At 47.4% G+C, this 14,636-nt stretch overlaps 2 protein-coding genes across 2 annotated transcripts in view; one reads left to right on the top strand and one right to left on the bottom strand.

Annotated features, from left to right (window-relative positions):
* ADAMTS2 (ADAM metallopeptidase with thrombospondin type 1 motif 2) overlaps window positions 1-14,636 on the bottom strand; it is a 247,397-nt gene that overhangs the window by 60,921 nt on the left and 171,840 nt on the right. Inside the window, exon 5 of the mRNA XM_060144439.1 lies at window positions 11,250-11,333. Within this exon, the coding sequence (XP_060000422.1) occupies window positions 11,250-11,333 (84 nt within the window). The remainder of the gene's footprint in view (window positions 1-11,249; window positions 11,334-14,636) is intronic.
* On the top strand, window positions 278-10,977 carry LOC132518619 (eukaryotic translation initiation factor 2 subunit 3-like). The gene is given in 3 exon segments (XM_060146590.1): window positions 278-295; window positions 9,287-10,325; window positions 10,328-10,977. Coding segments are annotated over 3 exon segments (1,404 nt in total). The 3' UTR covers window positions 10,675-10,977.

The following is a 14,636-nucleotide window of genomic DNA, read 5'->3' as shown; positions in this document are numbered from 1 at the left end:
CGATGGGCCAGCAGGTGGGGCCACAGTCCCTCTGCGTCCGGATATCTGTCTAGTGCCAGCCCTCCTGGATGTGGTTGGCCAGCCATGTCCTCCTAACTCTACTCTCCCCCTACCTGTGCTTCTGCAGTGTGTCCTCCCTAGGGAAAGTGAGATTCACACCCTGGACTCCACTCCCCACTCACAATCCTGCCACTCGCTGGAGGAGGACCAAGTCTGGCCCTATAACTTTCTGGAATCCCCCAGGACACAGAGGCCCTGATGGGCGCCAGCCTCCCCCATGGCTTCCCGAGAAGAGGTGGGGTGGGGAGGTGGGAGAAGCTGGGCAGAGTGTGGGGTGGGCTTTGCTACAAGAGACTGGTCAGCCCCGCTGCCATCAGGGGCTGGGGGCCAGCAGAGGGGTGGCAGCATGTTGTCCTTCCCGGCCAGGCTTCAGGGGCTGGGGATAGATGTGGGGTTCTAACTCCACATCCTGGTACCTCTTTTATCTTGACACCTCTGAGGTCATCAGCAGAAGTCTAAGGCTGGTCTGCCGAGCCCTGCTGGGGTGCAGTGGGTGCAGCCTGGACTCGGTTCTGAAAGCACTCATCCAGTTCCACATTCTCCCTTCCTGTCGCCTCACCATCATGGATTCCCAAACTCCTTCCCAGTGGGAAGTCACGGAGGCGAGGGAGGCGTTGGTCCCCCTGTGCCCTCTCACTTCTCACTGTATTGGTCCTGGTCTCATTGAAGCTGCTCCACTTGCCCAAGCGTGCTGTGGCCACCCGTCTTGTTGGCCATGGGCTCGAGGCAGCCCCATGGCCTGCCCTCCTCCCCATACTGTCCCCAGGAAGAGTAGGCCATAGCCTCACAATGGGGTCCATGCCCGCTTCCCTTACCCTCACTCTGCCTATGGGGGACTCGGAGGGTACCAACATGGGTCACGCAAAGCAGAACCCCTCCCTACGAGGTGGAACATAAAGGACCAGACTGGTCATGGCCATGAGGGAGGTGCCTGCAACACCTGGGTAATACAGCCTCACCTGTAGGTAAGGCCACATACTTGTGGCAGCCTGCATCCTCCCTCTGGCCAAGATGGCTCACCCAAAGTTTCCACAGACACTCAGGTGACAGAGTTCGCAGGCAGAAGAACAGAGATCCCTCTCCAAGTGCCTCCAAGCCACCACAGAGAAGAGGTGCCAAGCAAAAGCATGAAGTCCTTTCTACATGCTCCTTCAAATCAGAAATAAAATGTTGGACGTGACAGAGCCCAGTGGCATGCCACTGGAGACCCTTCCCCAGATGCTAGCATTCAGTTACACAGAATTACTTGGACTCTACCATTTTTAAATGATTTTTTAAAAATATAAACAAATTTTCCATAATTAAAAATGCACTATTTCAATTATAAAGGAAACATCCTTATCATGATAAATTAAGAAAATTCAGTAAATTACAAAGAAGAAAATAAAAATCTACTACCCAGAGATAAGTACTGTTCATGTTTGATGTATTCCTTCAGTCCCTTCTGTGTAGATACTTGCAAACAAAATTGAGATCCTACTACTGTAAGCTTATATCCTTTTTTCCGAAAAGCCAACAAACTTGACTTAATGCTGTAACCATTTCCCCAAGCCCTTAAACGTGCTTTGAAAATGGGATTTATTGGCAGTCTAATAATCTACCACATAGACATAGTGTAATTTATTTAACTAGACCCCTATTGGCAGACAATTTACATTGCTTCCAGTTGTTTACACTTAGAAATAAGGCCCTGGCTTTTGTCTTGTTCCTAAAACTTCATCCACAGCTCTGTTAACTGCTTTGGAATAGAATCATAGAAACGAATGACTGGGGGCAAACATGAAGAACATTTTTAAGGGAAATGACAAACTGCCACATTTCCTTCCAGAAATGTGTACACATTTATACTCGTACCAGAGGAGTGTACTGCTGCGTTCACCCAAGCCAGCAGTAAATCCCTCGTCTTAATCTTAACACAGCTGATGCTTTTAAAATGGTAAACGTTTATTTCTTTGATTAATAGTAAAGTTCAATGTTTTCTCTTTTTTTGCCATTTGTATTTTTTCTTCAGTTAATTGCTTATGTCCATTGCCAATTCTGTTTTTCCTAGGGCTCTTCATATATTAGGATATCTTTTCCATATTGCAAATGCTTTTCCTGATTGTGGTTTGCCCTTTGTTTGTGTTTTTTTTTTTTTTTTTTTTTTTTGCGGTACGCGGGCCTCTCCCTGCTGTGGCCTCTCCCGTTGAGGAGCACAGGCTCCGGACGCGCAGGCTCAGCAGCCATGGCTCACGGGCCCAGCCGCTCCGCGGCATGTGGGATCTTCCTGGACCGGGGCACGAACCCGTGTCCCCTGCATCGGCAGGCAGACTCTCAACCACTGCACCAGGGAAGCCCCTGTTTGTGTTTTTTGATGACTTTATATTTTAAGTATTCAAATATATCTATCCTCCTCTTTACAATCCCTTCGACTGTATTTATGCTTAGGAAGTCCTTGACAATGAATATTTTCTTCTTGATTTGTAAGGTTTAACTAGTTGAATTTTATTGGCCTATGTTTATCATCTGATGTATTTAATTTGCTATATATGAAATTTATATTTATCATAGACTTATTTATAACACTTTATAACCATTCCATTTATATTTATCGCATGTTATTTATATGAGAGGTATTTTCAGAGCTATATATTTTATTCAGTTGATCTGTTAATGCTTATGCAAATATAGTATATTTTAATTATTTTTGCTTTACAAGGTGTTTGAAGTAAATCCTTTTTATTTGCTTGGCTTTCAAGGTTTTCCCAGACATTCTTGACTGTTTATGCTTCTAGATGAATCTTAGAATCATTTCATCAAGTTTCCAATTATTAATCTGGGAAAAGTCACTACTATACCCAGTGTTCCCGTAAGGAATAGCATATGTCTCTTCATTTATTTTTATTTTTTTCCTATCATTAACAATGTGCAATTTTCTTCCTATACGTAGGTCTTATAGCTGTCTTGTTAGGACTCTTCCAGGTATTTTATATTTTTGGTTACTATCGTTAAGGGAACTTTCTTTCCCTATTATCTTTACTACCAGGGCATTGTGGGTTCACACAGAAATTATTGGGTTTTGTGTAATTATCTTATATTTGGCCATGTCACTAAACTCCTTGGTTTTCTGATGGACTCTTTTAGGTTTTCCGGGCACATAATTATTAGCAAACAATTATAATTTTATCTGTTCTCCTTGATACTGGTTTCATGTCATACGACATTGTCCAGAATTCCAAAACCTCAGTAACAAAGTTATGCGTCTCTTTCTTGTTGCCAATTTTACTGTAACTGTTTCATAAGAGCAGCATGTCCCAAAGCAAATTCTGTAGAATGTTGATTCCATGAGGAAAAGGGTTCTGTTGAGAAATAGTTTGGAGAAACCATGCATACTGATCCATCTCCTAGAGATTCACCCTGCACATTTTCATAGTAAAGTCTCTGAGAAATTTTGCTGTCAGGAATACCTGTTTTACTTTGTTTTATAAGCATTTCCCAGACTCATTTGACCATGGAACCCCTCTATTCTCCTGTGAAAACATCTATGAACATCCTGAGAATTAGCTATGCAGAACACTTTTAGGGACAATGTGCTTCTTTTTCTACCTTTAAATAAAATTTGGGTTGTCATGTTACCATCTGTTACTAGTTTCACAGATCTTTTAAAAACCATGAGATACCCTCTCAGTTCCTATGGAGCTGATCACACTCCTTGCCCTGCTGGTGCCTTCAGCAGAGCCCCCTGGGGCTCTTTCTCAGGTGCCCCCGACTCGGTGTGCTTCTCTGTGCACCCCCATCCACGCCTTTGCAAAACATGCTTATCTCTTCTCTCCAGGCTCCAGTTCCCCATGCCAGCGTCTCCTTGGCTATCTCCACTGGGATGGCACAAAGCACCTCAAACTCAGCACGTATCCCCTGAGCTCACTGCCTTTCTCCCCCACATGCCACTTCCGCCCAGCTCCGTGCTCTCCATCTCAGGGGTCAGCATTATCATCTACCAGGTTGCCCAAGGCACGGACTCAGTGTCCCTCCACATTCACCCGTGTAGCACCCACCCGCTCCTGGTTTGGCCCCTAAAGTTCTCTTTCATCTTCTCTCCTTTCTTCACCCTGTGGCCACGGTCCCAGGACAGCTCACTAAGGTCCTCCCTTTGATGCCTCCCACCCTCTCCTAAGCCACCGCTCCCTGTGCTGGTTCTTCCCCCTTTCACTCCCTCCCCATGGCTGAAAAGTCACTGCCTCCCGTCGCTTGCCCTAATCTCTAAATAAGATTGCCTGCCTTCCTTGCCCTGACCAAGTCCCTGAGCCCTCAGTTGTAACTGTTTTTTTGTCTGCACCTCTGCTCTAGAGCAGCCCCTGAGGTCAGGGACCACGTCAGTGACACGGCACAGTGCTTGGCACAAAAAACCCTCAAAAAGTATTTGTTAGGGACTTCCCTAATGGTCCAGTGGCTAAGACTCTGCGCTCCCAATGCAGGAGGCCTGGGTTCGATCCCTGGTTGGGGAACTAGATCCCACATGCCTCAACTAAAGATCCTGCATGCCCAACTAAAAGATCCCACGTGCCGCACGTGACCCTGTGCTAAGACCCAGCACAACCAAATAAATAAATAAATATTTTTTTAAAAAGTATTTGTTAGATGACGAGCTTTGTCATTAGGCAAATGGATCTGATGAATTATATGAACAGACTTTCTAATATTAAACAATCATCACATTCCTAGAATAAACCCTATTTTATCATGGTGAGAGTTTCTCTTTATGCATTATTGAATTAAATGCTTAAAGCCTCAGGAATTCCTACATCTATTTTTAGAAGTGAAACAGGTCTGTACTTTGTCTTAGATATGCTACCTTTGGCAGCTTTGTGTGTAGGAATCATGTTGGCTATAAAGATAAATTGGGTGGATTTCAGAACATATATATATATATATATATATATATTCTGAAACAGTTTATGTGGTATTGCATTATCTTTGCTTAATAATTCCTTGCAAATGAATAAGAATAGACTGGCAAAAATATATTATCCGACTCTCTATTTAGAGGTAATTTTAAGATAACTTTGAAAACAGAGAAGAATTTGAGTTCCCACCATGGTTATGAGGCTTATTGTGGTATTTTCTACATTTTTTGGAGTCAGCTTTGAAATATTCCCATTTCCCCAGGAAATCCTTGTTTCCCAGGATTTCCAGGTCCCTGACGGAGGTTCTCAAAATCTCACCTTCAGGTTTTCTACCTGGTTTCTACCAGGTTTCTACCTGCCTGTGACACTTAAGGAAAGAAGAACAAGAAGAAACAGCTTTGGGTGGGGGCAATTTAGCACAGAGCCTGCCAGGAAGTAGTTAAAATAAACAAGGCTTTGTTCCATTGAGTAATCAACACTGGGAGAAGGAACCAGACAGTTTTTAGGTGAAATAAGAGCCAAAGCTTTGCCAGTGCTGGTAAGCAATTAACCATGCACAATTCTCCAATTTTTTTTTTTAAGGCTCAGACCACTTGGTGGCTCTCCTCCCCTTCCTACCCGACAACGTGAAGTTTCCCATGTCCCCTCTCCAGAGGTAGAAAGTGGGGAGGGGCTTGGATATAATCATGCCCATCCCTCACACTACACACCTAAAAATTCCTCAGACCCTGGAGGATGCTAAGGGGGTCTCAGGCCAGGAATGGAGGGACTGGTAGGACCCAGCCTGAGGAGGGGAAGGGATGGCGAACATGTTGATGGCTGCTCCAGTGGGGATGGGCAAAGTCCCATGGGACGTTCCAAGGACGGAGGCTGGAACTGTGTCACTGGGCCTGGGCCACCCCAGCCTTCCCTGGCTGTGTACTGTGTCTGCATGTCCAGAGTGCACCGCCATGCCACAAACCTGCCTGCTTACATGCAGAAGAAGGTGTGCACACTCCTCCTCCATTGACCACCACTGGGTGTCAGAGTCGAGGGATGGGGAGAAGGCCCAGGTGGAGATCTCCCAAGAGCTGCCTAGGGCAGCAACCTCCTCCAAAGCTTTCTCTTCAGCTGGGATAAGCATCCCACTGTGGGCTGCATTATACGCACTCTTTCTTTTAGTTTATGCTTCCTCTCTTTTCTTCTAGACTGAATATGCCAGAGATTTGCTTTTTCCAAGGCTCTCCTCTTGATTGATCCTATTGTTTCTTTCTATTTTCTAATGTATTGATTTCTGCTTTTTTCTGAACTATTTCCTTATTTTTACTTTCTTTAGGTTTTTGGTTTTGGGTGGTTGTCAACATCTGTTCTAACTTACCGAGCTGAATACAGGGTTAACTTGTTTTCATTCGCTCTGTGTGATCTTGGGAAGCACCTGCCTATGAATACGGCTTTGGCCACACCCCACAGGTTTTGATTTGTAGTACTCTTGTTTTCATTAGTTTTCCCAATAGTTTGCAACTGAGGGTCTAATATTATTCTTCCTAGGAGATTTTTTTTTTTCAAAGAGACTGGATTTATTCTTTTTATATATCCCTTCCCTCCACCTAGTTTTAGAGCACCGAGTCAGAGAATAGCCCAAACTATTTTTGCTGTATAAAATTCACTAAGGGCTTCCCTGGTGGCACAGTGGTTGAGAGTCCGCCTGCTGATGCAGGGGAAACGGGTTCGTGCCCCGGTCCGGGAAGATCCCACATGCCACGGAGCGGCTGGGCCCGTGAGCCATGGCCGCTGAGCCTGTGTGTCCGGAGCCTGTGCTCCGCAACGGGAGAGGCCACAACAGTGAGAGGCCCATGTACCGCAAAAAAAAAAATTAATTAATTAAAAAATAAAATAAATAAATAAAACTCACTAAAATTTTCTTTATGACCTAAAGTACTTCTGTAATTTTTAAGTGTTCTATGATTCCTCAAAAAGAAGGCACATTTTTCCATAGGGCAAGGGGAAAAAATGATATAACTACTAATTTAACTTTATCCACTATATTACTTGAAACTCCTATGCCTTTTTTTAACTTAATAAAATATTTTATTTACTCCAATATATCCAAAACATTATTTCATTAATATCAACTTATTAAGAAAGTATCTTACATCTCTCCTTTTTTTTTTTTTTGTACTAAGTCTTTGAAACCAGGCATATGTTTTATACTTACAGAACATCTCAGTTTGGACTAAGTACATTTCAAGTGCTCAGTAGCCACATGTGTCTAGTGCCTGCTGGACTGGACAGTGCAGCTCTAGACAGAAGATGTCAATGCAGGGATACTGTCTCTTAAAAATCATGAAAATTTTTTATTGGCTATAAATGACTGAATAACTTATTAAAGAAGGCTTGAACTGAGAAGGCTTTTTTTTTTTTTTTTTTTAAGCAACAAGGATACTGGAGGTACGGGAAACTCCTATGCCTTTTAAAATGTGATCTGTTAAAGGTCTTGAAAAGGGTATGAAAGACTCCTGCAGTAAGGTTTTTGCAAATTTCTCCCTTGATCTGACAGTCCACTTTGGTATACTTTATGTTCTCCATGGGGCATGAAGGACCATGACTGCTATCCTCACTGTGGTCGCTTCCATCACTTTAGAGTGACACACTTCCCAGGGTAGGAAGAGTGGGCTCAAGGTCCACTGTTCCTGGAATTTGACCAGCCATAAAGTCCTTCACTGTCATTTCTGTACTGCAGGCCTTGTACATTGTGTGCAGTTCGATTTTATTTTGTGAGACTGAGATTCTCTCTCTTTGAGTAGAGGAGTTAACCCTTTGCATAATTCACAACTTTCTTTTTTTTTTTTTGCGGTACGCACGCCTCTCACTGTTGCGGCCTCTCCCGTCGCGGAGCACAGGCTCCGGACGCGCAGGCTCAGCGGCCATGGCTCACGGGCCCAGCCGCTCCGCGGCATATGGGATCTTCCCAGACCGAGGCACGAACCCGTGTCCCCTGCATCGGCAGGCAGAACCCTTTGCATAATTTACTATGCCTTATGTGCCTCATCTTATTATGACTTGACTTTCTTCATACTGCGTGGGGTCAGACCACGGACTCCAGAATTTGGCTGCCAGGGTGAGAAGCTGGACTCCTGAGGAGCCACATACCACTGGCTACTCATGCCACTGAACTGCCTTAAACCTCAGTGTCCTTATCTGTGAAGTGGGATCCTCATAGCTCCACTTCCCCATCTGTCCTTGGACGAAGTGAGATAATTTCGTGTAAAGTGTTCCCGAGCTGCCTGGCATAGGCACTTGCTCAGTCCACACTGGCCATCACCATGGGGCTCCTTCCTTCCTCACCAGCTCTTCTTTCAGGCACCCCCTTATTTTTCCATCTCAGGTCTTTGTGCCTGGGGGCTTTCTAATCCTGGTGCACAGACCCGTGCATGCTGCTAGGAAAGACGGTTCCAAGTTTCACAACAAAGGGAAGTAAGAAGGACAAGACTGCTCAGTTAGAACAGCAGCTACGTGGCATGAGAAGAGCAGGACACAGGTTGTTTCTGATGCTTTGACATCCAGGGCCTTGCTGACCTGGGAGGAACTGCTCCTCCCAGGATCAGCCAATTCCTAGAGACAGTAAACAACTAATTCTGGATCATATGCTTTTCAAATGCAAACCAACCAATTCAGAGTCCACACCCCCAGCCCCCTCCTTCATTGGGCTCTCACACTCCAGCCCACTATCCCCTGTGCAAATCACTAGGGCCAGGTACCAAACAACTAGGGCAGCCCCCAATGCTCCTGAACCTGCTGAAAATTATTCACACCGGCCAATCCTAAGCCTGCTTACCCCACCTTACCTTGTCCTTCCTGAGGAAACCACAATAAAGGTGCTCGCCCACAGTTTCCTTCTCCTTCCTTAGGCCTCCTGACCAACCATGGTGTTTCCAGTGCGGCCCTGCATGGCCAGAAACTGTGGGTAAAAAAACCATGGCAGGCGGGCTTCCCTGGTGGCGCAGTGGTTGAGAGTCCGCCTGCCGATGCAGGGGACACGGGTTCGTGCTGCGGCCTGGGAAGATCCCACGTGCCGCGGAGCGGCTGGGCCCGTGAGCCATGGTCTCTGAGCCTGCGCGTCCAGGGCCTGTGCTCCGCAACCGGAGAGGCCACAACAGTGAGAGGCCCGCGTACCGCAAAAAAACAAACAAACAAAAAAACACATGGCAGTCACCTCCTGATCTGTTGGTCTCACCAAACTTGAATAATAACACATGGCAGTCACCTCCTGATCTGTTGGTCTCACCAAACTTGAATAATAACAAAACCTAAATTTTAGCCTCCAGGCAAGATAGCAGGGCAGGGTGGGGGGTGGGGGGAGTGAGGCTGGTGCGACTTTAGGGCAGCCGCACCTTTTTCAGCAAGATCTCAACACTTTGGATGTTACCAAGTCGATGCCACTTTCACATGAAGTTATCAGCAGACAGTGCACAATTAATATAGGTACAATTGGTCATGTAGCTCATGGGAAATCTAGGGTTGTAAGAGCTATTTCTGGAGTTCACATTGTCAGGTTCAAAGATGAACTAGAAAGAAATATTACAGTCAAACTTGGCTATGCTAATGCTAAGATATATAAACTTGACGACCCAAGTTGTCCTTGGCCAGAATGTTATAGATCCTGTGGAAGTAGTACACCTGATGAGTTTCCTACAGACATTCCAGGGACCAAAGGGAACTTCAAATTAGTCAGACGTGTTTCCTTTGTTGACTGTCCTGGCCACGATATTTTGATGGCTACTAGGGTGAACGGTGCCGCAGTGATGGATGCAGCTCTTCTGTTGATCGCTGGTAACGAGTCTTGTCCTCAGCCTCAGACTGCTGAACACCTGGCTGCTACTGAAATCATGAAACTGAAGCATATTCTGATTCTACAGAATAAAATTGATTCGGTAAAAGAAAGCCAGGCTAAAGAACAGTATGAACAGATGCTTGCATTTGTACAAGGTACAGTAGCAGAAGGAGCTCCTATTATTCCAATTTCTACTCAGCTCAAATACAATATTGAAGTCGTCTGCGAGTACCTAGTAAAGAACATTCCAGTACCCCCAAGAGACTTTACTTCAGAACTCCGACTTATTGTTGTTAGATCCTTTGATGTCAACAAACCTGGCTGTGAGGTTGATGACCTTGAGGGGGGTGTAGCTGGCGGTAGTATTCTAAAAGGAGTATTAAAGTTGGGCCAGGAGATAGAAGTCAGACCTGGTATTGTTTCCAAAGATAGTGAAGGAAAACTCATGTGTAAACCCATCTTCTCCAAAATTGTATCGCTTTCCGCAGAGCATAATGATCTTCAGTATGCTGCTCCAGGAGGTCTTATTGGAGTTGGAAGAAAAATTGACCCCACTTTGTGCCGGGCTGACAGAATGGCGCAGTTGGAGCTTTACCTGAAATCCTCACAGAATTGGAAATTTCCTATTTCCTGCTTAGACGGCTTCTAGGTGTACGCACTGAAGGAGACCAGAAAGCAGCAAAAGTGCAAAAGCTGTCTAAGAATGAAGTGCTTATGGTGAACATAGGATCCCTGCCGACAGGAGGAAGAGTTAGTGCAGTCAAGGCTGATTTGGACAAAATCGTTTTGACTAACCCTGTGTGCACAGAAGTAGGAGAAAAAATTGCCCTTAGCCAAAGAGTTGAGAAACACTGGCATTCAATTGGTTGGGGTCAAATAAGAAGAGGAGTGACAATCAAGCCAACAGTAGGTAATGACTGAAGAATTAAATAATAGATTTGGATGGAGCTGGAATTTCTCTTAACAACCTAGGGGTATATTTTCAAAGCAATAGTGAGGAATTAATTGCATAGCTCATTACCTTAGGAGTAGCTGTAAGGTTATTCTCATTTTTTGGTGATGAAAATTTAACCTCTAGTACTAAAATAGGGTCTACAATAAGTGTCAAAATTGGCATAATGTTGGATTGAATCTACATTTTATCAGAAATTAATCATTCCCAAATAACATCTAATTTATACATCAGCACAGGTTTGAAAGACAACTGCTACCACCAGCCTTTGCTGTAGCGAACATACCACTGAACCTGTTTGAAATAAAATTTTTCTTCTTAAAATAAAAAAACCCTAAATTTTCAAAGGAGTGAGGCTGAAAGCAGAGTAGGCGTGGCTCACAAGCTCCTTGTTTCCTGTAGGAACCACAGGGCAGCCAGGGAGAGGTAGGGTGGTTTTGGCCAACACAAAGGAGGCCTGCATCTCACTGGAGGGCCCCATCCATCCCACAGAGGCGGGGGCTCTGGTGTGTCTGGAAGGCACCAGCCTGCAGTGCCCACTCACCTTCCCGTAGCTCAGCAGGATTATCCGCACCAGGACGACATTGATGTGGGCCCCCAAGGACTCATCGTGATAAATTTCATTGACCTGAAAGACAACCAGGGACGTGTCAGCAGAAACCACAGGCCCAAGGACGAGCTCTGGCTTTGCAAATGGCATCACCACCCAGCTAGGCCCCAGGCCAGAACCCTGGGACCCAGCCCCACTCCTTCCTCTTTGTCACACTTTATACCCAGGCATCACCACCAACTCTGAATCCATCCCTTCCTTTCCCTCTAACCCCTGCCAGGATATTGCCACTCCCTCCTCAGCAGCCCCTCCCACCAACTCAGGGATTCTCCACCTGGAGCCTACACTGGGATGGGGACACTGACCACTGTAAATGCAACATGGCCTTTCCTTCAGGGAGAACGCAGGCCACAAACCCCAGTGGCAGGGGCAATGCCGGGACTGTCACTGGCAGAAATCACTCCTCAGTTGCTGCTGGTGGTTGTGAAATGTCGTCTACACTCATCACAACTTGGAAAGGGGGGTCATTCTAGACACACCAACAGATCTAATTTTTAATGTCTTAATTAAGAACAGATATTGCTATATCACAAAATTGTGTTCTGTTTTGATAACTGCGACTCATACTATTGGCTTCATTTGTATTTCTTCACTCTTTTATTATCATGTATTTAATATTTTACATTTACAAACATTATTGGTGCAGGTGCCCAGGGGCCTCACCAGATGTCAAAGGGGTCCACTGCACAAGAAAGGTGAGGAACCCTTCCTTCCCCACAGCACAGCCAGCATGAATTTCTGGAAACACTAGTCAGGTTAACCCTGGCTCAGGGCCGACAAAGCCTTCCTTCCCACCCTCACGCGCTCTCGGGATCTTACCTGAAACGGCCGCCTCATTGCCACCCACTTCATTCGTTCGCTTCCTGACAAAACCCTACTCTTCCGGAGGCCCAACCTCGTGGCTGCTTCCTCCTGGAAGGGCCCCCAGGTCTGATCTGCTTCCCAGCCAGCACCAGGGTCCATTGCTTCCTGAGCTCTCTGTGTCCCCAAAGGGACTGTGAGTTGCATGGCCACCTGTATTTTCCCAGCATGTCTCCAGCACCCAGGACGCAGCAGCACACAGCAGATACTCAGGACACACTCGTCAAAAGAACGGATCCACTCATGCCATCACTCAGTGGAGAGGCACGAACCGGCCATGCAACCCCTCCCTGTATGCAGACCGAGCCCAGAGGCTGCTGACCTACCCTTTGTGAGGGCAGACCCCACCAAGCGTGCCTCCCAGAGCCCACTCTGTCATCTCAGGCCAGTGCCATCCTCCCCCTGAATCCCAGCTTTTAGAATCTCTATCTGAGCAATGGTAATTGCTACCTATAAACAGTAGGAAAACCCTTTGGGAAATCTGAGCGTTAGCAAGGAAAATCAATTCGTGATGGATGGGACAGGCAGGCACATGGGGCATGCTAGACAAGGAGCCTCATGGCTCCTGTCACCGTTGCTGTGTGTTGAGACGGCACCAATGGGAAGGCAGAGCTAATGTGCACGGTGGGGTCCAGGGAGGCCACCAGCCAGCCCTAAGTGCGGTCCCTGCCGGAAGCCTCCTGCCCACAAATCTACCTTCCAATTATAATTTGCTTCTCTGCCCTGACCTGGCTTTCCTGCAGGGAAGGGACGACTGATAGCCCTACGGGATGGTCACTGTGACTTGGTGCATGAGTCTGGAGAGGGTGGACGCTGGCACTGAGAGCCACCTACCAGCAAGGTGGCACCTGCAGCTGACAAGGTGAGCCCTGGGAGGCTCTGCCAACTCACCCCTGCCGGACCTTCCCTTCTGTACAAGAATGACGGTCCCCATGTCACAAAGCTTTGTGAGGACTAGACTTCCGCACATGCATGATGGAACGATGTTGGTGAAAACAGGAAAACTGTATTAGTCACTGCTGCTAAGTCATATCGCCCCGCAGCCTCCCATGAGGTTACGGTGACCGGGTGTACACCCCCTAAACACGGAGGTCCTTGGCCACTTTTGAGGGTCAAACTAGACTTTTTGGTCCACAGTGAAACAACGGCCCTTAAAAACTACTTTTTCTTAAGAGAGAGGATTTTTTGGTCTCCACAGTATTACTCTATCTTTCACAAGCAGAGCCTCGCCGATTTGGCTCACGGAGTTTGACTGATAGTCGTGGTGTAGAAAGGAAGAAGGCAGTGACACAGGGAGGTCCTGCTGCATCTGGGGTTGAGTTGGGGGAGGGCGGGCAGGAGAGGAGAGAGGGGAGAGAGACAGGAGTGAATGGCCAGCTTCACTTTACTCCCTTCAACTCTGACTCCCAGGTCATGCTTCGAGTGGGGGGCCGGGGCGGGGCAGAGAGGGTAAAAACAGCCCCGATGTTTGGGAAGAAGATGAAAACAGAGAGAGCTTAAACCTGCTCTCTGGGACCTGGGAGGGGACAGGTTCTTGTCAAGGAGGGGTGGCTTCAGAGAGCTGAAATGGAGTCCGGCTCCCAGCTATGCCTAGGGCATTCAGGGACAGTGGCAGGATAGATTGTTATCTGGAAGGAATTCAGGGCTGAGTTCAAAGAATTACCTCATTTTATGCTCCCAACAGCCCTTTGAGGCCAGAAGGAGGGGTGTCAGCCCCTCCTGAGAGATGAGGAAGCTGAGGCTGGTCCCCAAGGGAGGAAGGAGATGCAGGGCTTCTTCTCAGTTCCTGGCCCAGACCCTGCCCATCGGGGCCCAGGGTCCTCCTGTTCTCCTGGTCCCACCACTGGGGCCGATGGCAGCCACTCTCATCTCGGGTAAGGGGTCTTGTGTCCTTCTTGGATGCTGGACAGGTCTGACCCTGACTCCTGATTCGAGAGACAGGAGGGCACCAGAACCCTAGGATCCCCACCACCAGGCGCTGGACTCTGCGAGGCAGAGGCCCACCTCCTGCTGGGGGTGAGGGCCAGGCAGTCAGAGCCAGGGGGTGTCAGGCTGCTGAGCGAGGGCCCAGCTGGGGAAGCACTGTCTTCTGAGCTGCCCATCAGCCACCAGCTCCTGTCAATTGGGCTGGGCACCCTGACTCTGCCCTCAGAGACCAACTGGGCCTCCGAGACTACTGAGGAACTAGAAAAGGCACGTCTGGAGCACACCCAGCAGATAGCCAGCAAGGAGGCCAGGCCTGCTCTCGAGATGCCCCAGCCCCGCCCTCCCTGGTAGCCTTCCACCGTGGTGCACCTTTCACTGTTTTCTCCTAGGAAGCCTCTGCCCTTCCACACAGGGACGCAGCTGCACACAGTTTGCTCCTCTTAGGGAAGAAGGGCTTCCAGCTGGGTGTGCCCCAGCCTCGCCCTACAGCACAGGCACCTCTTGGCAACTGCTGGACCTTCTGGGTGGTTCCCA

The sequence above is a fragment of the Lagenorhynchus albirostris genome, chromosome 3, assembly GCF_949774975.1.
Source record: "Lagenorhynchus albirostris chromosome 3, mLagAlb1.1, whole genome shotgun sequence".
Lineage (NCBI taxonomy): Eukaryota > Metazoa > Chordata > Mammalia > Artiodactyla > Delphinidae > Lagenorhynchus > Lagenorhynchus albirostris.
Note: the sequence above shows the minus strand (reverse complement) of the source record. Positions and strands in the feature narration are given on the sequence as shown.